The sequence below is a fragment of the Cryptomeria japonica genome, chromosome 4 (assembly GCF_030272615.1).
Source record: "Cryptomeria japonica chromosome 4, Sugi_1.0, whole genome shotgun sequence".
Lineage (NCBI taxonomy): Eukaryota > Viridiplantae > Streptophyta > Pinopsida > Cupressales > Cupressaceae > Cryptomeria > Cryptomeria japonica.
In genome coordinates, this window is record NC_081408.1 from 432,033,205 (window position 1) to 432,059,633 (window position 26,429).

The 26,429-nt window shown below is 38.6% G+C and overlaps 1 protein-coding gene across 1 annotated transcript in view; it reads right to left on the reverse strand.

Moving 5' to 3' along the window:
* Window positions 1-26,429, reverse strand: part of LOC131030479 (phosphomannomutase) — a 107,280-nt gene that overhangs the window by 65,798 nt on the left and 15,053 nt on the right. Inside the window, exon 2 of the mRNA XM_057961323.2 lies at window positions 24,529-24,621. Coding sequence (XP_057817306.1) covers window positions 24,529-24,597 — 69 coding nt within the window. The 5' untranslated portion in view covers window positions 24,598-24,621. The remainder of the gene's footprint in view (window positions 1-24,528; window positions 24,622-26,429) is intronic.

Here is a 26,429-nt window from a genome sequence, read left to right on the forward strand (position 1 = left end):
ATTTCCAAGAGGAGTACAGAGATTTGATTACCATGCTCAACAGAGTTACAGGAGCACCTCATGCCTTCTATTTTGAGAAATGGATGTTTTACTTCATCCAGGTGATTGTTCAAGGAAAGGGTACAATACATTGGGCTAGGATAATTAGCCATTGCTTGGACGTACAGTTGAGAAGACTCAGGGCTACTAAGTCCTTCCACATGAGTTCATACGTCATCTATGCCTTAATCAGGAGCGTTGAGTACGCAGGACTACCTCACAGGGGAGTGATTGGAAGAGGACCTGGCGAGGTCAGAGTTTGTGAATCCTATACCTACTTGCATCATCCACCAGGGAAGAACTACAAGTTAATCAATGATACTTTCACGATGAACATCACAAGGACGTTGCAAGGAGGGATTCACAACAGATTATCTCAGGATGCCCAGGAGTTAATCAAGAGGTACGGTGCTTGGTTCATTCAGTTTCCCAAGTTCACTTACATTAGAGTGCATGGATGTCCTTTACCTCCATACATGTTGCCGAGGTACCCAACAGATAGAATTGTGTTACTTGAAATAACAAGGCAGTTGGCAGCATATGTGAAGGCATTCAGACACAGACATCAGAATGGAGTTCAGGTACCTATTATTTTGGGTAATTCAGTTGAGGTATGTCCTAATGTCTTAGCCATGGATGACGCAGAGAAGGAGTTAGCCTTGTATCCTTTTTCATCTTTTGCTTGGAGGAATAGTTTTGATCCACATGGACATTTAGAGGAGACGGTCGGTAGAAGATTTAGACATGAGTACCAAATTGAAGATTTTATGATGAATCTCCTAGATGATCTCGAAGTGAAACGAAAGATACATTCTAGATTGCCTTTGGATTTCATCAGGAAATGTAAGATTTACAGAGTAGCCGACCAAGCTCAGGACAACGGCAGGCACATCCAATCTTCATATGATAGAGAAAGCAAAACAATAAGTTTGAATTGGAATGAGCCCGAGGCCGTGGATTTAGATGATTTGATGGCACCAGTCTTGTCTTGTACTCGCAGATGGGTAGACGTTCAGCATCAGAAGTTGAGAGAACAAGGCATAGCTATGTCTTTTACTTTGGAAGAAAAGCCAGCCGAAGGTGGAGCCAGTGTTAGTGAAGGCAATCCTAATCCTAGGAATTCAGGTGAAGGTAACCTTCGATGTGCCAGTGAGGGCAATCTCCATTCGAGAGGTTCGAAGAGAAAGGAAAGATCAGAAAAGAAAGAGTCTTCCAAGAAAAAGCAAGGTGCCAACAAAGATCAAACACCAGGTACTTCTTCCAGACCAGAAGATAGAACAGTTCGAGTGGAAGAATGCATGGAATCGATGGTACAGAATGATAGACAGGAGGAAGGACAGGTGCAGCATGTTTCATCCGATGGATCTCTCCAAGACTATGATTTAGATAATGATAATGAAGTAACATCTCCTCCCAGACAAGAAGAAATAGTACATAAAGAAATTCAAGTTCAAGAGACAAGATCAAATATCCCAGATTGGTTGAAGGAAAGATTGACTAAGGTGATCGTAATTGAGGACGAGGACAGTGCAATTGATTTAGAGAGCCTCGTGGGACGTTCACATATGACAACAGAGAAGAAGAAGGCTACAAAGATGTCCAAGATGATTCGAGATGAGACTGGATCTAGAAAACTGCAGATAGCTACGCCGGCAGCAGACAAATATGAGGGTGAGATCCTAGCAGAAGACTATCATATACAGACTATTGAGTTAGGACCATCCACAGCAGAGCAGACTTTAGATGATGCCACCGACACATTTGAGGCATTGAAGGACAAGCTTAGAGAAGAAGTGGAAAAGAATAGAAAGCTTGAGAGAGAGAGAGGTGCATGGAGGACGTATTTCAGTCACATTAATGAACCTTTGGGACGTCAGGATCCAGTTAGATCACCATTGCAGGCATTGCCCCTTCAATCAATCAATGAAGCAGAAAGATTCAGGAACCTGGTCCAGCGTACATGTGGTTGGATGGATAGATCTCACACGGTGGCCATAGAGTTTGTTACAAGGATGTCGAAGATCACCCATCAGGCTATCCAAGTTCTTGAGATTATTCACAGATTGATGGCAACAGTAGCTGCGTTTGCCCATACCAAAGACGTTGTCATCCCTGTCTTGAAAGTTATAAGACACACATCCAGAAGAATTTTAGCACAAGAGAGGATCTTAGAAGGTGATTCTCACAGTTTGTTTCAGTGGTCAACCTTACTCCATATAAAGAGTGTTCTCTTTGAGGACATCAGTGTTAGATGTGGTCAAGTTGAGGAGGTGATCAATCCGATCCAGGACAGAGTATTTGAGGTACTTCGTACCATTCTTGGCAGAAGGATCGAGGTCGAGACAGATGTGGATTTACAAGAATTTGAGGATAGAATCAAGATCATCTTTCGCAAGGACGCAGATGTTACAGATGAGCAGTATGATCAGATGTATGCCACCATGCTCCTGATTGATAGAACAAAGGAACTTGAACCTACTTGGGACACAGCTCTTCTAGATGCATTTGATCAGGTTATCCACTTAGAAGAGAGTATCAAGAATCTTCCCGAGATTCCAAGCACAGAAATCGAAGGAATCGTGACAAAATTCATTGCATATGCTAAGAAAGAGAATTGGAAAGGGAATAAGATTCTAGATGAAAGGTTGTTACAGATGACATGACATCTTGTTTTTCATTGGTTGATACCTCCTAGATTTTTGTGCCAAATTTAATATTTGGCTATGTATTTAATATTGTTCAGTAAAAAGGAGGTCATTTGTAACAAACCCTAATTAGGGTTTAGGTGTCATGATCTTATCCATTGATTTACTTTCAATCTGGACCTTTCATTGTAACTGGGGATGCTATTTATACCCCCATTTTTCATTTCATTTGGTAATAGAAAAATAGTTAATAGTCGAATAGTCAGATAAGAGTGAAATAGAGAGATTAGAGTTGTAAGCAATTTTATTTTGTAGCAAGATTGAGTCTTGAAGAGAGAAATTCAAGCAATTGTTGAATATGATGACTTGGAAATCAATAAAATATTGAAGTTATGGTGTTTTGTTGCAAGTTTCTTGAGTTATCTTCATGGTTGTTGGATGTACTTGAATCACGCTCAATCAAAGTAGTTTGTTAATTTGAAAGACTAAGTGTGAGATTTGATATTTGGTGAGATTCGCAATCCAAACCACTAGCTTCTTGCTGATTGTAGGAACGCCTTGCGTGGTCGACTGGAGAACACTTTAAGTCCTTAATCTTCGATTATCATTGTGTCTTGGATATGTACCTTCGTAGCAGTGTCCTTGGTCTTTGATGCATTGAATACCATTATTACCTTAGAAGATCGCACTAATTTCAATTGAGTTGTTATCTTATGGCAAAATTGAAGTTGGTTGAGTCTTGCCAAATCTCATTCATGCTAAGTCGTTCATAGGGTTAGGCTAGATTAGACTTACTTAAACCCTGTCCTTTTGCCATTTTTTGAAAGTTCCTTTTAGATTAGTAAAATCTTCGAGCCTTTGAATCCGTAAGACGCCTTGAAGGAAACAGCAAATCACATCATACCACTAAAAAGCTTGTCCACACGTGGAGACCCCACTAAAAGAACCTTGGAGTCCATCTAACTGATCCTTTTTGCAGATCTTCAGCAGTTACAGACTATTTTCTCAAGAGAGGATAAGATGCCTGTCGGTATTTTATTCTGTGTATGATTGTGTACAAAATACACATCAACAGGATGCACCTAACCTTGGAGAGGTGTATGAGTGCATTGACTCTATGCTTGACCAGATGAGGGCTGCTGTGCGAGTGAAGCACCCCTCTCTAGCATTCTACAATGAGCAAATCCGGCCTATCATTCAGAGTAGATGGGACAAGTTGAACACTCCTTTGCATATGGCTGCCTTTGCCTTGAATCCTAAGTGGTACAAGGCTAGACCGGGTAGAATGACACCGATTCAGGATGATGAGGTGAAGGCGGGTTTCTTTAGGTGCGTAGAGAAGATGTTTGATTCTAGAGATGCCGGCACAATGCGCACTGAGTGGGGAAGATTTGCCACTCTTAGAGGTTATTCAGATGCGGCAAAGATGGATATAGACACTATGGCACAGGAGGACCCACTTTTGTGGTGGACTTGTCATGGCCCGAAATCTTTGACCACCACTCTAGCCATCCGTCTGCTATCCCAGGTTTCCAGTTCTTCAGCTGCTGAGAGGAACTAGTCTACATATAGCTTCATCCACTCTCTTAAGAGGAATAGACTTACCTCTAAGAGAGCAGAGAAGCTTGTGGCTGTACACAGTGCTTTGCGTCTCATAGACTGCAAGCCACTTGTGTACAAGGAGAGTCCAGCGGCACGATGGGATGTAGAGCCAGAGGAGCCTTCACAGATTGATGAGGATGATCCTACCACTTCAGATATAGGGCTAGTTGGTGTGAGCTTGAGGGACCTTGATCTTCAAGAGTCCAGCAGTTCCAGTGAGGAGGAGTTCGTAGATGATTAGAGGCCTCCATTAGCTACATTTTGAGTTTTGTCATTTTGTCTTTGACTCTAGTCTCTTTTGTAATGCTATTGCTACACGTATTTGTATTTGGCTACTCATTGTAATGATGAATCATGTAATCATCTTTATTATTATAGACTTTGCAATGGCATCAGATATTCGTATTTTCGTTTTCCTTTTTCGATATTCATATGATAGAAATGAGAAATCTCCAATTTGACAATTTCATTTGTCAAATTTTATTTAGCATTTAGCAATTAGTATTACTAATCTAAGTAATCTTGGTATTTCCTATAGTTTCATTTGAAATCTAATTCTTATACTGTTATACTGTTATAGATCTTTTCAAAACTAGTTTTTCAAGTACTATATGTATATATATGAGCACCACCACCCCGCCACCCCCCCCACCGCCATCCCCCCGCCGTCCCCTCGCCGTCCCCAAATTTAGGCCCTTGGTCCCCCCATCCCGGAAACGCGTCCCCCCCGTCCCCCCGTCCCCAACGCCCGTGGAACACTGGTATCAGCACATGAGTCGGCTTCTTCATTGGTGAGCAGAATTCAAGACTTAGCCGCAAACTGGGAAGATATTGAAGAAATCCAAGATGAAATACTTCCACAATTGAGGGTTATCCAAGGTCTGTCAAAGCAAAGCTTGGTAGATGCAGGTGTCATCCAGGCTGGGGATAGGTATGATTTTAACACTTGGTATTATGCTTTGGTCACCAAGATTAAAGTCCTGAAGAAATCTAAAACTAAGTGTTTTGCGACGGAGGAAAGTGTCAGAGAGATTTTAAGTAAGGTGTTTCGTGTGGCATCAGAAATTTGGCAAAAAGAGGGTATACGAGAAAAACACCTGCAGACAGAGAACCTGAGAGCCAGAATTCAAACGATCTTTTTCAAAGATTTTCAAAGACTCGGGGATGATTGATAAGGGCGATCTCTCAAGGATCACGAATTTTCTCCTCATTGACGAGAACTTTCTTGTCCAGGCAGTTGAGTGGGAAGGCATCCTCGCCAGGTGTACTGATGATGTGGACATCGTCGACTTCCAGATTAGTAACCTGCCAAGTGTAACTATGGAAGAGTTTCGGCTCATCGTGTCCAGATACATTGAATCTGCAAAAAGGGAAACTGGACACTCACCTCAGTGACAATAGCAGCTATGCCACATGTCACTCTTTTGTCTGTTCTGACTAATAGAGTTTTGAGAAACCCTAATTAGAGTTTATAACTTTCAATCTGGGCCCTTGATCACTGTTTGATCTCGATCGTTCATTATTTTCTAAAAACTATATAAGGCTACCTCCTCTCATTTGGAGAGTGAGGTTTTTGATATATTGTTGCGTGAAGGTCATTTTTTCAAATAATATATTGCATGTGCGCTTTCTCTTAAGGATTTGTAATCTCTGTTGTTTGAGTGATTAGCATGGTTTCAATTTCCTCAACACATTAGTTAAAGTTAATTTAGATTTGCTTTCATGTTGCTAGAATTGAATGAAGGATTTGATAAGTATTAATTAACGATGTATCTCTGCTCATACTTTTGGTGAATGTATGATTTTCATTTCATTGTGCAAAGTTAGTCTAAGCCTATCCCCTGTGTATGCCAACATTTCGATCATAAGCACAACCCGTTGAAGATTGCACCCGCTTTGTGTAGTTGTCCTTAGTGTGGCGAAGCAAAGTGCAATTTCCCGAGAACACCTAGTTAATACCGTCTCCAGAATTTGTAGGTTTAGATCAGCTTTCTTAAAACCCTATCCCTTTTTCCCTTTTTGAAAGTCTAAATCCCGGAAAGTCCAAAAAAAAAGAGAGAGCCTGAAACTGATAAATCTATCTAAGTCCAGAAGCTTAAAAGACATTCATAAACGTAAGTCCCCCTTGAGATTTTCAGCATACACTACCCAAGTAGCTATCCCACTAAAGTCGCTTGTTCGCACATATAGACCTTGGAATCAGCAGTGATTTTTCAAGAGAGGATAGAATACCATGGGTATCTTATTCTAATGTTTGGTAGATGATAAAAAATACACCAACAAGTACAACAATGGGAAACTCTACAAACATGAGACTTAGCTTGGAAAACAACCTCCTGAGTTGAGAGGCAGCTTCCTTGTAGAATTTTCAACAAATTCTCACTAGCATACTCAAAATGAGAGGAAATGGAGAAAGATACAATAATGAAATCCTATTCTAAGGGTGGAGGTGTGATAAATCAAGGCCTCTTTACTGATTGGTGGAATAAAATAGACATATAGATAATAGTCCACTGACAAATAATATATAATATTATAAACACTTTGAGAGTAACGCAGGCCTTCATTCATAACTCATAAAGACCAGACAAGCAGAGATCAGCCACGATTTCTATGCTCTTATTCATCAAGATTTAATTCTGCATACAGCAAAAGCCTTCAAGTTTGGACACATATTCAAAGCTTGGCTTCCTAGACCTCACAAGTAAAGAAGAAAATTGATAAAACTACATATAAAGCCAGATCATAAGCATGAATGTGCAAACTTCCATCTAGAGCCCTAACTATGTGGCCCCAATGTATACAAGCTGGAGAGGAAAAAGGGAGAAAGAAGGCAAGGATGTTTGGAAAAGCCATGGGTAGTTGAATTGATATTTTTCAGAAGATCGGATTCTATCCCACAAATCTCAAGGGTGTCAAACATTCTCTATTCAATGCACATGGCCATCTCAACTGCCTAATAAGTGCCTCTGAGATTGTCAGTTGTCCTACAACAAGCCAAAGAAATGCTAGTGTGTGCTAAATCACGAAGAATGGTAGTTGAGGCCTAAACTGTGTCACCAAATTCAATTGAATCCTCTCTAGCATCAAAGTTAACTGGCAAGAACCCTGAAAGGAGCATCGGATAGTTGCATCATAATGGCACCTACTGAAATATTGCCTTTGGTAGGTAACTGCTGATGTGTATCCACCTTGATTCTAGACTACAGATTACCATCAATCAAAGGGCTAACAAGGAACACAAATGTTTTTTCCTTTCATCTCCTGCAAGCTTCCACAAACCAATGGAATTTCCATGTTAGGCATGTCACTTGAACACTATTGAAACATCGTGGCCAAGGTTATAAAAAAAGTGGGCCACATTACTAAATAAACTAATCAATGGTAGGTGCAGAGGATAAATATAGAACCAACTCCATTCTGACCTCCCACCAACCACTAAATCTAGAGACAAACTATTGGCAGACATTGAAACAAAATCATATTCTAGATCATGAAAGAATCCCACAAATGCTCATATCAAGGAGATCAATAGCACACACGAAGCAACAAATCAATGTCAACAAACCACCGCATGTGCTACCAACATACAAAAAATCAAGCTATAGAAGAAAAGGCAAAAATGACCCAATGGGAACATGTAGACTATAGTTTTAGTGGCTCTCATTGAAATTTCTAACTAAACTAAGTGTTGTGACGTCTTCACACATCGCCCCATTGCAAATGGGGACTCCCACTTTTCGCTTTTTAGAGTAGGAGTTTTGCCTAATTTCCTAGTGTTTTCCTTTGCTTATGAGAGGGTTTTTGAATTTTGAATAGGATCATGTGTTTAAAATGTCAAAATGTTAGAGTGATCTTGAGTTTTGCCTAAGTCTAGGGGTTGCCTTAGGGTTTTGATTTATTCTTGCTAAATGTTGAGTTTTAATTTTACCTTGATGTTTGAGTGTAAATGCGTCTAAGTGTAGACCTTTTGAGCGTAAACGTGTTTTTCAACATCCTTGTCAGTGATTTTTAGGTGCCTAGGTGTTTTAGGACCCTTAGGAGTTGTTTTCTCACTCCCAAGAAGTTATTCAAGTGGAATTTGCACTTTATCCTGATGGAATTCCTATTTTTTCGCTCAAATTTTGATAAATTTGCCCAAGTCCTGACGCGTTTTATTGAAAATTCTAAGTGTCCAGATGAGTTTTATTAAGTTTTGAAGTTTCCTAGTGGAGTGGAAAAATCATCATATTCCTGATGAAAATCCATATTCTAAGGGTCAAAATGTCAAAATTCTAGACTAGAGGTGCTTTTCCCCTCATATTCCTGATTACCCATGATTTTCCTCACTCAAAATCCAGACTAGACATGAATTTCCCTTGGAATCCAAACATGCCCTATTTTTTCCCCCATTCAAAATCCAAAAAAGGGACGATTTTCCACCAGGATGATTAAATTTTGTCTAAGTGTTGGGAATTTTCCTGACTACCTTCAAATTACCCCTAGGGAGTGTGGATAAAGTTGCGGATGACTTAAGTGAGGATTCCTGATGACAATCGATTTTCCACTAGAGCTTTTCATGATGACTTTTTGTGGATTTTAGTGCGGATAGTGATTCCAAACTTGGTGCGAATTTCCACCAAGTGCAAATTGAAGATTTTTAAGTCCAGATGAGTCGATTTTCCCCCAAAGACATTTTCAATGATTTTTAATAAGTTTTCATTGGGATTTTTATCCCAACATGGGGCGATTTCCCAAGGATCAATTTTGATCTAAATTTTAAAATATTTTAAATAAATTGACCCGAAATTAATTGTTTTTATAAGAGTTGACAATTATTTAAAAAATAAAAACAATTATTTAATGATTTGCAATGATCATTTAATAATTAATTATTTTCCTAATGCAAATCGATTTTTCCAAGCAAGTTTTTATCCCACATTGCTTGTGTGGTGAAGTTTCAAGGAGAGAACAAGAATAAAAGGACCCAACCAGCATTAAGATATTATTATAAGTGCTAATGGTGATGGCTAAGTGGCTGATTGAAGGCAGATTGAAGGTCCCAATGGGGCGATTTTTGCCCAAGTGTCCATTGGACACCATTTTTGGAAGCTAAGTTGTAGATTAAAGAGTTTGTTTGCCCAATCAGACCTGGGCGCCACCATTGGAAAGGAGCTACAGCATGTTTAATGGCTGATTAAGCCACATATAGTGATTTTGGGAGAGGGCGCCATGATTTAAAGGGCTACGATTTTGTTTGTGAGGCAGATGGCCCTTCATTTTGGGTGATTTTTGTGATTCTCTTGAGCTCCATTGTTGCTGTGAGGCTGCCATTACACTCAGATCAGAGTTTGACGCCATTGCTGGGAGTGATTTGGACACCATTGTTGGCTGGAACCTTCATTTCCAGATTTAACTTTTCACCCCCAGCCATCACACACTTAAGCGATTTCATTGGGAAGCCATTTTGGAGTGATTTGGAGGCATTTTCTGAGGTACACCATTGTTGTTACAGTCTGAAACTCCATAGTAGCAGGTGTCTTCAGACTAATTTTTCATTTCCAGCTACCTCCACACTTGGGCGATTTTCATTGTGCATCATTTTGGGTGAGTTTTGGGAGCATTTTCTGGACCTTCCATTGCTGATCTAAGTCTGAAACATCACTTTCAGATTTGTCTTCAGACTTGGATATTTTTTACCAGCCTTTTGTTCGTGCCCAAATTTGACAAACTTCACTTTGGGAAGGTGAAATCCATCAAATACAAGTGTTTCCTATGACTGCGACAAGTTTAAATGACTAATTTATTGAAGTTGCAGGTTGTCTTTAGACATTGGGCAGCCATTGTTGGACCTTGGAAGGGTGTCTTCAAACATTAAGAACTAAAAATCAGAATTTTCCACACCTTTTTCCAAGCATTTTCAGAATTGTGGTATACTTTCGGGCACCATTTTTGATATTTTTCTGAGTATACCAGGTTGTCTTCAGACTGGAACTTCGTTCCTAGCCACATCGTTGTGCCCAGATGTGACCATTTCTGAGTTTTGAAGGTCAAAATAATTCAAATGCAAGCATGTGACATGGTTGTGACCACTTCTAGCCATTGATATTCATAATTTTCAGTGTGTCTTCAGACTTTTTGGAGCCATTTTCAGACTTTCAGAGGGTGTATTCAGACTTGAGAATCAGAAAATCAGACTTCAATACACCATTTTCAGAGTGTTTTTAGACCTGGACATTCATTTTTGGGCACCAAATCATGCCATTTTCTGAGTTTACAAGGGTGTCTTCAGACTTATTTATTGCAATCAAACTTATCCTAAGTCTAAAAACCAGGTTTTCTTGAGGAGAATTTTCCAGAATTCAATCCGGACCTTCATATTTTCTAGAATCGGTGCTACAATTTTCAAAGATTACCTATCACAAGTTGGGACAAATGTCAGGAACAAAGTCCTGATGGTGTCCGGATTTCCACTCCAAATGATGATGAAATCAACACAAAATTTTCAAGGACAATGAGTTCGGATGGGGGTCAGGTTTCCACTTGAACACAAAATTACGAGGAAGGGACAAATTAATTCAGATGAAATCAATATCAAAGTTGTCCAGATAGACATCAAATTTCCACCAAGTGAAAGAATGGACAAGGATAATGCGGATGGTTCTAAGGACTAAACCGTCCCTATGTGGATGGATTTCCCACCAAGGTTGAAATCAAGTTTATCATGTGGGTGTTTGATTCAATGCTTGTTTATTTTGTAGGATTGTTACGAGGAAAGGAAGCATGATGATCAAGGCTTGAGGTGAAGGAGGATGCATGCAATGCGGAGATCAATACTTTAAAGATTGGATGAGGAATTCAGGATAGAGATTCCAGAAGGTGAAGATGAGGACTAGATCAATCATGAAGAAGAATTCACCTTGATGGTGAACAAATGAAGGAAAGCAAGTTCAAGACGAGTGCAAAAGGATTTCACATTATGAAATCTGGAACTACATCAAGGAATTTCAATATCAAAGAGCACCAAGGAAGGAAATATTTCAAGATTCCAAGATCGAGAATATTTCCAAACATAAGGAGGAAATAGTTCACGAGGAATTCCTTAACATAAGGATGGAATGCAAAGTATCACAAAGAATTCCAAATATCATGAAGAATGTTCAAGGCAAATTGATTAAGTGTATAAGGCAAGCTGAGGTGGCATCCTAGTCACCATTCATCCAATCAAAGGGTGCCAAGTCAACATTCATTCAAGGAGGGAATAGGTGACACATGGCGCTACATCAAATATCATTTATCTTACTTACCCTCGTTTCTCATTGGCCAATGTAATGGTGGTTGTAACAAACCCTAATTAGGGTTTTATCTTGTAATCTTGGTCATTGATCTTGAATCAATCTGAGCCATTCATTTCTTTTGAGGCTCTATATAAACCCCATTGCCTCTCATTTGTAAGCGAGAGATTTTGTAGAATTGTTGGTATAAGCTGCAACTTTTGAATATAAATCATTGTTCAACTTGATGGTGATTTTGTTTTTGTGTTGTCTTGCATTCAAGGTTCTCAATTCCTCCAGGTTAGATTAGAATTTTAGATAAGAATTTACTTTCAATGTTTGTTAGATTGAATGAAAGAATTGTCGAGTATATTTGTGTGGAATCTATTAATCCATACCACTAGCCTCTTGTTGATTGTAAGTGCACCATGCGTGGTCAACTGGAAATTTATGCAAGCTTAACTTCAATTATTATACGTCCATTGTTATGCATCAACTTGGATGGTCTCAATGTTTGATGGTAGTAATTTGAAAATCTATGAAATACACCTTAGATGATTGCACTAAGCTCATGTCAAAATCTGTTTGACTTGATGGTGAGACCTTGCCTAGTTTGATTCCACTAAATTTGTTCATCATTTCCTACATTCCTAGGCTTAGAATAGATTTCCTGAACCCTATCCCCTTTTGCCCCTTTTTTTTTAGAAATTCTTGTTAGAATTAAGTCAAGAGCTTTAGTGCAAAATCCTAAGTCATTGGCATACCTATCCTAATCCATGATAAAATTGAGCATTCATGTACAACGTAAGTCCCCTTGTGATTCCAGCATTATCACATCAAACCACTTGTCAAGAACTGACCATAGAAACCTTGGAATCGCCATATGAACTTCCTCGCAATCATAGCATACTCGGTGATTTTGTTCAAGAGAGGATAAGATACCTTGGTATTTTATTCTGTGTTCGTATGTGCATAAAAAACACATCAACACTAAGTAACAAACTCACATCCATTGGGCATAGAGTCAAAATCACAAAATTGCAAAATTTACCATAATAAAAGGGGAAAACACCATAAGGAATAAAGGACTCTTTCGGCTTGCCCCCATTCCTACTCCGAAGGAATCTCCAACATATTGCAAATGGCAAATCTGTATTCCAACTCACAAATTGTAATAAGAAAAATTATGCACTTTGGTTATAATGTTTCACACTTGAACTTCAAGTTCAGCCAAGGGCTTAATGACAGTATTATCTCTTCAACCAATGGCGTGAAAGATGGACCTTGGAATACAGATTCATCATCTAAGGAAGCTTTATATAAGAAATTTCCTTCTAGTCATTGAACAATGACATGAGTCCTTGTTGTACCAATTGATGAATGTTTCCATCACATTTGTCACCATCTAAAGTGAAAACATCTAATATTTGCAATATTGGGCAGCTATATCCTTGGCTTGAACATTTTACTCCAAGTGTCGTATTCATCCTATCTATATTGGCTACACTCATGATGACCTCAGCCAGAAGAATTTTTGTTTGAATCTCTTAACAGTGGCCTGAATTAGCATCAAGATTGTGGTGATGCCACCCAACTTAGATGGGGAATCTTAAGCCTAGACATATGCAACATGTAAAAAATCTATTGCATTTGTAATCCACCACCTACTTGAGTGATATTATCCTGATTCCCAACAATGCTTACATAGTTCTTTTACTAGCTCCAAGGATGTTGATTGTGTAGCTCTAGTTTTAGCTCCAATTTGATTGTTTAGCTCCTATTCCCCCTCCCTCAATTTACTAATCTATTGATGGAGCTAAGTAATAGTGTTATCTTTGACTTCTTTTGTTGTGCAAATTCTAGGTTGGCATTGAGGTTATCTTTGCTAAATTTAAAACCTTAAATCTATATCTATAATTCCTGCATCCTTTGCTTTTGTTCATCCACTTTCTTCGTTTTTTCAACTTGTTCCTCCAACTCACTAATATTTATCTTTAAAGAAATGGCTTCCTCCTCTACATCCTCATTTCCTAGCTCTACAACCTAGGTTATCTGATGGTCTACCCTCAAATCATCCATCTACTCTTCAATCCTGTTTTGATGTCAGTAAATGGGCAAAGCCACAAATTCTGCTTGATCTTTTCACTAAGTGATCTCCTTTTTGCTTGCCACTCATTTTGGCAATTAGAGAATTAGCTTGTTCTTTGAGAGCACCAACCTTGTTTCTTAGAGCAATGCTGAACAACTTAATGGTAGAATTTTTTTGCTTCTTTGTCTGCAATTGGGTCTTAAAGGTGGCAGAACTCGCCTTTATCTCTCTTAGTTTTGCCTATGTTGGCATTGAGTTGTCATTGATGTCAGCCGGTATTGCAAGTAGGCTACCAGTAGAGGTATGTCATTTGGTATAAAGAAGAGTGAACCGGTATGGTGAAGACAAATAAGGTATTGAGAAGATTAACATGAAGGCTTGTCAACCGGTATGGTGGAAGACAAGTAGTTATTGAGACTATCAGTGACTTCACCAGTATGAGGTGTGATACATGTGTGTGTTAGCATGTTGAGTGATAACCGGTAGAGCATAAACCGGCCTAGAGGTTGGCTGCTTGTTTATGATGAAGAGGCAGAATGTTAAAATGATCACAAACCACCGAAGGTGAAGATGTGCTACTGGTGTAGTGTGCACCACCGATTAGCAGGAGGAGTAGGACTCACTGGTAAGGGCTTGTACCAGTATGAGTTTGGTGATTGTTCAAGTGTAGACCGACCTTGTGTCGATGAGCTGAGCGTATGACCGATGTGATGCCATGTGGAGCTGAGGTGGCAAGCAATGCAGAGGTCAGTGAAGTTTCCATCGACATGGTTGTTGAAACAGCTGTCAACATTAATGAAACAGCCACAAATCACGGGATGATAACTGACTGATGCGACTCGAGGAAGAAAGAATGACAAAGAAAGATCAAGGAGTAGTTGGTGCCTGGATCGAAGCAAAGAAATCAGACTGCAAGATGACCTCGAGAAGGAAACAACTGGACTGTAAATGAGTCGACAGATTTCAAGGCAGAAAATCATGGACGAGATTGCTATCTTTAGCAAATATGCATTGGATAATGGAAAATGCCTACAGATACATTCCTCGAGTATAGGTGATCGATCCAAGGCAGATTGGATCGGATCTCAGGCAGATTTTGTCAGGTGAAGGAAAACCCTAACCGCCCCAAGTTTGAATTGATTCTTGGCGAGAAAGCTCAAGTTTAAATATGATGACTTGAGACTGTGATTGATGCTGCTACATAGTGAAGACAAGTGTGAAATTGGTGTCTAAGAGCCGAAGAGATAAACACTTTAAGTGTTTATGAGTGAAGAATAGACCGATAAGGAGAAGCAGGGTAAACTGATGTAAGGAACAACCGGTGGAGTGTGCATTGAACACAGAGGTGGCAAACCGGTATAAGTTGTGCCTGATTAAGAGTGATCAAGTGTGAGTTGAAAGAGGGAAGACATTGTGAGAGGGGACTTAGAAAAGTTATCAGCAAAGTTAAGTTGCAGAGTGGGTGGAGAGAATACAGACCGGTAAGGTTGAAACCGACAGAGGAGAATATTGTAAGGTTGCAAAACTTCATTTGCGACAGTGATTTCATTTGTATAACTGAGTTTTATATTGTTTTCACTAAGTTGGAGCTTAGTGCAAGGGTTGTAGCTCCTTTAGGTTGTAGCCTATAAATTGTGCAGGGGTTGGTGCTCCTTTGAGTTGGTGCTCATAAATCAGGGGTTGGTGCTCCTTGGGTTGGTGCCCTAAATATTCTAATTAGAGATTTATTGCGAGGTTGGATTGGAGCAGAAGATCTCCAGTAGCTATTCTCACTGAGGTTTTTCCCACATTGGGTTTTCCTCGTATATATCTGGTGTTGTGTGATGCATTCTTGTGCATGTGTTATGTTGATGTTTTAGCGAGTCCTTTCACACACCTTGTTTGCACTGTTTGAGCTACCGGTTAGCACTTAGTCTGTTTTATATACTACCGGTATCTTCTTGTTGAAGAAAAAGTATTAAATAATTGATTCACCCCCCTCTCAGTTATCCATTGTGTCCAACAGCCTCTACAAATATGGCCCTAGTCTCTAAATCATTTTCCTTGTCCTTTCCTTTAGCAACCATTTCCTCAAATACCTTGCCAACGACCATCTTCTGCATCATAATAAGCTCCTTCTCCAAATCATTTGCTTATGTGTTACTGTTATGGAAGCTCTACATGATCTATGTGACATCCACCTTAGCCTTATCTAACCTCTATTCAATTTCTAGGTAATTAGTGCCAACCATTAGTGTGCTTTCTTTCATTGGCTCTACCTAATCAACCTCTCTTGCTTGCTCCATTCTAATGTTGATTCCATAGATCTAATAGTTAGCAGGCTGCATTTGTTCCACTGGTTTGATAACCTTATGGGTGATGCAAGACAGGAACATAGCACAATGTTGAGCATCATATCAGGTCTTTGTCTTATAGTGACCAATTGCTTCGTACCAATATCTTTGTCTCTTTTCTCATATTCATTTGACTCATATTCTAGTTGTTGCATCATCTATTGGTACGTGACAAAGCCATTGACCTAGATGGGAATGATCAGAAGTTGAAAAGAAGAAATTGGAGTGAAAAATAGGCCTGGGGTTATTTGTTGGGTGAAGGCCACCTATTAAGTGCAAGATGTAATAGGGGCTTGAGAAAAAATAGTATTGGGCAAGGCTTGATATTGAGGAAAAAGAAATTAGATCAATCGTAAATCTAGGATAATGCATCCCTTGAAAAGATCTTGTTGGCCTAGTGAGAGAAGATGAGGAGGCAAGAATGTAAAAGAGAAAGAGAAACAAAGGAAGAGATTATACATTGATGCAGCACTACCTGTTGGTGGAGATCTACTTCCGACTAAAGTGCTCCTTGGGTCTTTTTCCTTTTACTCATCCCTCCGATAACACTCTTTCTTTTCTTTTGGAAGAGGCACTCTAGGCACTGATAGTTGGCTACTAAGTTGATTTCTTGCCTCTAGAGGATGTCTAAGTTTGCCTTTACAATCAATGCAGCTCCCTCACACTCTTGTTTTTCTCTTAGAAGAGGCACTTGGACACTTATAATTGGCTATTGAGTTGATTTCTTACCTTTGGAGGATGTTTGAGTTTAGTTTAGTACGTTCAATGTAGCTCATCAAAATATTGGTCCACCAGCTGTAGGGGCAAGTAGTTGTCCTTCCATTGTTGACATTTTTTCAAATTGTTTGGCACATATGAACTTTTTAATCCTTCTAGGTACCCTAGGTTTGGGGTTTAATACTTTCACAACCCTTTCTTGCCTATAGTTGCTAAGCTATTAGATAAGCCATTAGAAGCTCCTATTTGGATTCCTACTCTTTCTGTGAGAATATCTCTTCTACGTTTGTCATGGCGACTTCTCCCCAAGGGGTAACTTGAGGCTGGGTATTATCAAAGTTTTCTCAGCCATAGAATCTAATTCTATAACACATTCTACATCAGGTTTGTATTCAAATGGAGGAATTTTGGTATAGAATCTAATTCTATAACACATTCTACATCAGGTTTGTATTCAAATGGAGGAATTTTGGTATTGCAAATCCATATTCATAACCTCTGCCAAGCATCTATTTACTAGTCATCCATTGATCTTGCAATAACATTTTCCAAAAGTTAAGCGGCATTTTTGTCTAAAGACCTAACACTATTAATTTTGATAAAAAGATTTGTACGCCAAGACTTCTAACTTGAGCTTTGGTTGCTTTATAGTGATCTCTTGGCCTCTATGAAATTCAAATGTTCATCCTCCTTCAAATGCCTTGAGGCTCAATTTGGGGTAACTCTTGTGTTCAAACTTTTTGGATTTTGCATTGCTAATGCTTTCCAAAGTGATCAAAAAATTTTGTTCTAGGTCACAACCCATCTAGCTGCCACCATCACCAACTAGAGGTAACAAATCCTATCCTCCAAAAAAATCCACAATATTAAGTTTCATCAAAGTGACCCCAATAATGGCATAATGCAGCACATGGAAGGCCTTTTTAATTTCACCAAAGCCCTAGTCCATTGCATCTAACTGTCATAAATATTCCAAGGCAAACACCTTACATGTGACATATTAAGGCAAGTTGAAGACCTATTCAATAAAACCATAAAATCAAATCACGGTACAATCTTGACTAAAATACTAATTGCCTTTGTTGAGTTTGTTCAACCTGTTATTGTCTTATTCAGAAATTCTCAAAAGAGAGGCCACTTGTAAATACCCAATAGTCAGGCCCATGAAATCATTAGCAAACCCATAGTAAGAGAATTGCCTCAACAAGGTTGGGTCCACGTAGTAACTAAAATAAACTCATCCTAGGTGATTTCAACCTTCGAGATGAGGACCATATGCTGATGTTGGCTCAAGTTTTGATGTAAAATCATGTGGAACAAGTAGGAATGTGTGGAATAATCTTCTTGATGTGAAAATTAGCAAGCTCAACATATATTCTATTTTCTATTGTCTCTACAAAACTAAACACAAGCATTGATCACTTGACCTCTTTCATCATTTTGCAAACAACTACCATGTGGTAGGGATATATAAATTTTTCATCATCTTGGCCTTGGATGAAATTAGCATGTTACTAGCATTTCTTACATCACTTTTGAATCCATTACAAGGGATGGGGAGTTTTAAGGTCTATATCCCTTAACACATTGAACCTATTTCTAGAATAAATTGGACTTATCCTTTACACTATTGTTCCAAAAAATATTAAGGTTGTCAATGCTCAGGATACATATCTTCCTTGAGTAATACACATCTACCTTATTTTCTTAGTGATAATCAATAATTGGATACATAAGCTGGTCATGTTTCCCACAAATACATTGGTTTGGGCATCATGGCTTTGGGCACAAGCCTTCACTAATTTTGTGCAAGGGTGAACCTAGGGATCATATACTAGGCCAAGGTGATAGCTGATATCACCTTCTTCCTTACATTGGCAAAGGTCCCTTCCCTTAAGAAATTGTGTTTTTACTAAGCTTTGGCTCAATTATTCGATTGGCATCATCTAGACTAGAGTTTCATTCTCAACTAAGGTGAACCTTTTGAATCTTTGATCAATAGGTACCTTTCTCTCAAGAAAACAGAAATTGTAGGAAGGGAAAAAATAGGTGGGAAATGTTTTGACCACACCTTTTCCTGCCTATTCTTCTGCCATGAAGTGTGGGAGAAACCTTAATGCAACCTTTGAAACAGGATCCCATGCCATAGGGGGTATTGTTGGCACTAAAGGACCTCTAGTTTTCCAAGTAGGAAAGATTTGCAAAGGGTGTTGTGCCATGGCTAGATTTATCAATATGATAGGCATGAGATTGGACCAGTTGTGCCAAGGATTGGAATTAAGGATTAGGTGCACAGTCTCCTTGACCCAAAAACAAGAGATTGTATGAAAATGTATGGATTGATGCTCTTGATAGAGACCTAATGGTAGGCTCTAGGGTCATACTCTCAAGGTTCTAATCTCAATAGAGTAACTAAGAGATAAGGAACGCTTCAATAGACAAACAATCAAGACTTCATTGTGTTCCTAATTAAGGTGAGACTCAAGTCACACCAAGCATGCCAAAAACTATCATTACTAACAACCACCTATTGTAATTAGCTATAAGCACTTTATAGCCACACGACATGAAGAGCACAACAATGGGAAACTTTGCAAGCATGAGTCTTAACTTGTAGAATATCTAAAGTTCAAAGGCCAACTCCTTGTAGGATTTTCGATAATTTATAACTACCACACGTAAAAGATGAGAATGGAGGGAGGTACATTAATGAAATCCTACTATAAAATTGGTGGTGCACCAATCAAGGTCTATTTACCAATCGTTAGAATAAAATAGACACAAGAATAATAGTCCATAGGCAAATAATATACAAACACTTTGAAAGTAACACAAACATTCATTCATTTGTAACTCATCATAAGTCATAGAGACAAGACAATTAGAGATCAACCACAATTTTTATGCTTGTATTGATCAAGATTCAATTTTGTGTACTACAAAAGGCTTAGTGCCTAGACACGTATACAAGGCATAAAATTCCAGATGTAACAAGTAAAGAAGGAAATTGATAGAATTCTACATATAAGGCCAAATTATAAGCATGAATGTGTGAAATTCCATCTAAAGACCTAAGTACACAGACCACATTTATACAAAGCTAGAGACAAAAAAGGGAGAAAGAAGGCAAGGATTGTTGGAAAATCCAAGGGCAGTTGAAATAATATCTGTCAAAAGATTGAATTATATCTCACTAATCCCAAGGGTGCAAATTATTCTTCTACAAATTACTCAAACATTCTCCATTCAATGCACATGACCATCTCCACCACCTATCAAGTGCCTCCAAAATTCCCAGTTGTCCTACAACAAGCCAAATAAATTATTGTGTGCACTAAATCAAAAAAAATAGTTGTTGGGGCCTCAACAACATTGCCAACAAGCCAAATAAATCCTCTATAGCATCGAAGTTACCTAGCATGAACCCCAAAAGGAGCATTAGGTAGCTATAGCATAATGGTGCCTACTAGACTATGGCCCTCAATAAGTAACTGACTATGTGCATCCAACTTGATTCTAGACATCAAATTACCATCAATCAGAGGGCTAGCAAGGAACCCTAACATTCCTTCTTTTCATCTCATCTTGAATTCTATCAACCAATAGAACCATCACATTGGACATTTCACTTGTACATTCTTGAAGCATCACAACCAAGGTTATAAAAAAGGTGGGCCCAATTACTAAATTAACTAACCAATGCCATGCACCAAAGATAAAATAGAACCAACTCCGCTATGACCTCCTACTAGCTGTTGGATCTAGAGATGAACAATTGTCAGACCTTGAAACACAATCCTATGTTGAATCATGAAAGAATCCCATGGGCCATCAAATCAAGGTGATTGTCAATGTGCAAGAAGCAACAAACCAATGCCAACATATCAACACCTGTGCTACCAATATACAATCAAGCCACTCAAGAAAGGGTAAAAACAACTTGAAGGGGAATATGTAGTGAGTTCACTACACACTGTTATGGAAGATTCATAGTCAATTTGAAATGGGATTAGAAGAAAGGAAAGAGAGAATCCTAAAGACTTACTAATTGAGGCCACACAAGTGTTACTAAAGCATGTCTTGTTTCAAAGGCTAACTAATAATGCCATGCAATTCTGACTTAAATTTTGCAAGTATTGCATTGTGCATAAGCAAGTAATACAAGATGCTTTTTTTGAGTTCATTTTATTTTTAACTTCTGTTTGGAGACACAATGGTGCCCTCCTTGAATTTCTTTGTCCCCAAAGCAACTATAGAGCAAGATGGTATAAGATATCTAGACCTTCTCATGTAACCTCTTATGATAGTAAATCTTTCCATTGGGGTTGTGTAAATAGAAATAATTAGGTAAAGCAGGAGAGGGCCTGAACCACATACATGACAACCATTAAGGAAATAAAACCGCTAGGTGAGAATAACAAAAGCTTTTTAGCCAAAGTAGAAAATTGGCAAGAAACCAAGGTCCTAACCCCATAAGACTCCGCTTTCAAAACTAGTGGAAGGGCCAACAAGGTACCCCTATACAAAGGAAACCAACTTCGAGCAAAATCTGAACCAGAAAGAAGAGAATGGTGACCTATACTTAAACTCAATATCACAAATAGAGAAACAGAACAAACCAGCTAATGTTGCGAAAGAAGATATCAAACTGAGACAAGGAAATGAAAAGGGTATTTGAGAACCTGGACCAAGAGACTAACACACACAGGCCTTTAAATAATCTTACAATCATATCCTTCCAACTCCTAGATATGGCCCCTACAAACTTCGCTTCTAAAAACACCTCTATAGGATCAGTTGCAACACAAAACTTAGTAGAGACCGCAACACCGGCAAGGGTAATAGGCAAGGGAAGATTTGCAACTAAAACCACCTCTATAGGATCAACAGCGTACATCATTTCATTCAAGGCAGGAGCCTATGGAACCAAGCTCACAAAGGTGTGGACCACAAAACTATAAGCTTGAGTAAGGAAAACCCTCATATAGAGGCCTACAACAAAGTAAGACCTATCTAAAACTTACTTGTGAGGCTTATATATAACTTCATAAGCTCCTACAAGAATCTCCACCTCTATAGGAGAATTAGGAGAAAAACAAAGATAAGGACAAATAGAGTCCACATACAAAAACTCCCTATACTCATAGGCAAACCAACCAAGATAGCTTCTAAAGACCAACAACTTCAAAGTACCCCACCCATACCTACAAGAGTCTCCACCTCTGTAGGAGAAGCAAGGGTAGGGGCCTTGGGCAAAAACACCTAAGCAGAGCCAAGACACAACTCAACAACATCAAAAGCCCCAAGAAGCAAAGGCAGAGAAGAATCTCCTAAAGACCATCAGACATAGAGCCATTGCCGGCAGAAGCCAGAGAGCCACCCAACACCTCGTCCACAACAACGAAGGGTAGGGTCCTTGGGAACAAACACCTGAGCAAAGCCAAGACACAACTCAACAACATCAAAAGCCCCATCAAGCAAAGACAGAGAAGAAACTCCACCCATCTCCAAAAGACCATTAGACATAGAGCCATCACAAGAAGAAGTCGGAGAGCCACCCAACACCTCATCCTCAACAAAAGAGAAGAAACTAGAGAAAACCCCAACACCAATGACCCAATAGATAAAAAGATTAGACTCCACAACAAGAGAGGAACAAAGAGTTGTCCCAAAATAACTCTAACACAATGACCAAAGGAAAAAACCCAGCGCCACAGAGACTGAGGGCTAGGCTAAATCTCGTCAAGGGAGAGAGAAGCCACCACAAAGGAACACCAAGTAGGGACAAAGAGTCTCACCACATCCTTGTACATGACCCTACAATCGAATTTAGGAAAACCCCAACCAAAAACTAGGGAATCTACAGCAGAAATAGGGACCACAAAGCCAATAGCATAAATGCCTTGCCGCCAGTCTAAAAAAGGTGGACACCCACGAAATGCCATGCCGCTAGTCTAAAAAGGTGGGCACCCATGAAATGCCATGCCGCCAGTCTGAAAAAAGAGGGCACCCACACCAATCCCTTTGGGGAAAAAGGAACTGCCTGCACACCACTAAACAGGAAGCTAAACCAAAACAAGGTGGAGGCAAAGAAACTACATGCGAGGGGGCAACGACATTTCCCATAACCATCCAAGCCAAGCACACAAAAAACACACCAACACCCACCAATGTCAATCCCACACTAGTAGGAACCAAATCAGCACCATCCTAATTGTCGTCAAGGTCCTCTTACCCGTCTGCGACCCTATCTCCATTTGAAACCCTACTGTCACTCTCTCTCCTACTCCTACTCATCCTTTCTTGTAATTTATTTAAGTTTATGTCATTTTATCTTATGGGGTTGGGTATTGTTATGTGTTATTGAGAGCAATGTGCTATGTCCATGAGTTGTGTTGCAACTAGTTCAATTTTGGGGCACAAGGATATTTCTAATTGTCGCACTTGTTCCTATCCATTCCTCAGGTCATACATTGTGAGGATTAATTTGAGCCATTGTGTCAACAACAACATATTATGAGATCATCTAGTGTTGTGTTATGATCATGTTATGATTTATACATATAAGGAATGTATTAATGCAATGGATATCTTTCTAGTATAATTGTATCTCTCTTTTTTCTGATTTGTGTGATGTAATGTGTTTCACTACAATGTCAATGTTTGTGATTCTTTGTAGAAGTAACAGTTGTACATGGTAAATTGTCCTCTTACAATTGTCTTTTGATCATGTTATGAGTTCTATGTATTCAAGTTGTATTTTGTGCCTCTTTTCTGGCTCTGCGACACAATGAAATATACTACAATGCCAATGTGTGTGAGTTACGCAATGAATATGATTCAAATATAATTGGATCTCTGTTTTCTTTGGTCTATGCAATGCAATGTCTAATACTACAATGTCAGTGTGTGCCATTCTTGTAGAGGTAATGGTTGTGCATTGTGAAATTTCTTCTACATTTTTAGCAACATTGCCATGATCAAAGCCATTGTTGTCCATGTGAACTATTACCTAGGATTGTTGAAGGAAGACTCAACAGTGAAAAAGAGTTTTTCGAAGTTTAGGCTTGATGGCTAAGGTGAGGGAAGTATTGAAACAGGAAGGCATGGTGCCAAGTGACAACATAGAATAGTAGACTGTGCCCAAGTACTTGGAGGTGTGGTGACTAGAATTAATAGTGCCAGGAGAATATGGTTATGGATCAACTAGTCCAACCAAAGGATGGGTTACCATGTTAGTAGTTGAAAGGGAAGATAAGAAGGGCCAATATGATCATGTGATTGGTTTTATGAAACACAACAATAGGAACAAGTTCCATTTGTTTTAGGAGCAATCTTGTAATCAATCCAAAAGTTGTCAGCTTCCCTCTTAAGGTTCATTCAAGTTTTCAATAGAGTGAAAAACTAATAATAAAAATGACATTCATTCATTCAAAGAAAATGAAGAGAGAAAAGAGGAATAAGGGAAAATAAATTCTCTGATCCTAGATATAATAATGATGCAGATCAAATTATATCAGGAATTCTTCTATCATAAACATTAACCATGTCAGACATAAACAGCATAAGCCCAAGTATATAATATAGTGCAAACAAATTATTTATCGAGTATTCCAAAGTTACACAACTTAGCTCAATTAATAGGTTTTCCAAGATAGTGAAAAAAAAAACTGATTGATATTTCTCAATAAGATTCATTTTTGCAGTCCAGGAAGTAGAATTCTGAACTGTTAAAGTTTAAAAGAGTTGAATTATACCATGTACATGCCATTTTCATCACTAATGATTTATGTCAAAGTGATTTTTTGAATCGTATAAATAAGAAAAATAAAAGACAAGAAAAAGAATACCTTTCTTGCAGGAGTAAGTGTGCCATCAACATCAAACAAAGCAATCACACCTGGCTTTCTTTGTGCCATCTTATTCAAGCAGTAAAAATGTACCTGCAAAGGTCAGAATGTAAGTACTCATCTAGAGGAAACCTAAGGTGCAAAGTAGAAAAGCATGGTGACACTCTTGTAAAGTTTATCCACAGTTTTCAGAAAAGAGCATTAAATACAAGTCACGGATTCAGAAAACTTTATTCTGCATAACTGCTATAGAAATCTGGATTGATCTGACTGTTAGGGTATCAAATTTGTAATCTAGAGATCACTAATTCAAAATAACAATACATGCAGCCCAGCAGGAAGGTTTTTCTGCACCTGTATAGAGAAAACGTGAGTCTTGAAAACCATGTGAAAACCTCAGAAGCATGGCTTGCATGGTAAGCTGTAGGATATTAAAAAACTGGACTAGATATGCAAAACGTGAGAGTGATCTCATAATTTCTCATTGTCTCATATATGCCTGGGACTGTAAAGCATGAAAAAATTTGGCATCCATAGAAATGATGTCTATCTCTATCTCAGAACCTTTTGTAGACCAATAAAATCCTATATAAGTTTACCATCTTGAATTTTCCCAAAACAAGTCAACCATGACTTGTTTCAGAAGTCTTACATTGAACCCAAAAAACAAATTTTAGATCCATAATATATTAAGTTTACTTCAACAGTTAGAATTGCCATTATATACTTAAAATTCCAGATGTCATTTAATCAGAATCAGACTGCACACAGATAATATGTCTGTTGCTTTTTAAAACCTATGGGCAATGGGACCTTGGAGTTAAATGATATGGACCTTACTGATACACAATGAGTTAATGTCCCCACTTTGAAATATAATTTAATAATATATAATAATAATAATTTTAAGATACAAAAAAATATATATATATAAATTAAATTAAAATATAAATGAATATAATTAAAATTTGATTAAGTAAATGAATGGTCAAAAGGCATGAAATGATAAGTTGTGACTCCCCCAAATATGAGGTATAAAAGGGAGAAGAGAACTCATTTGAAGGGGGGATAATTTAGGAATCAGGTGCAGATCTGATTCAAATAAGAAGTGCAGATATGATTACGAAAGGTTGTGTCCCTTTCAAAGGGCAGATATAATGAAGAGTTGCACTCTTTCAAAAGGGTGCTAATTGTGAAAGGTTGTGTCTCTTGCCAAAGGGCATACATGATGAAGAGGTGTGACCTCTCCCTCACATTGAGAGATATAAAGGAAAGGAATCAAAAGCATCCAGTGACATCACCATGGATCAGATCAGAACTGTTATTAAGTTACAAGCAGTAACATCCTTGTTCTTGGTGGTATGCATGGGGATGTGCTTAATATGTATGCTTAATATATGAAGCCTGATAATGTTCTCATGCAGAGTTTAATAGTAATATTAATATAGACTACAATATGTATGACAGTCACACTTAATTTCATATACTTTCATAGTACAACAAGATATTGACATATTTGTAGTCTCAAGCTCTTAACCAGTTCTAATTCCTTTTTCCTGAGGAGTGGTGTGATGCTGTTAGGAAGAGGCGGAGTAAAACCATCTCATGATAGATGAGCCCCAAGGGTGAAAGAACTCATGATCCTGAAATTTGGACTGCAGGCCCCAAGGGTGAGTGGACTGAGGTTCCGGTAATCTGGGTTGCATTAGGGAGATGGTATTATCGCACCCTATACAAGCAAGTCTCCCATCCAAGATTAGAAATTAGAAGGGGATTAAGATTAGACCTGAATAAGGACAATGCCTAACTGTACTATGAGCAACCCTAGTCATTAATTCGTAATTACTGTAACATGGTAGGTAGTAATGTATGTTTCCTTTTGGGAATTGACAGCCTATAAA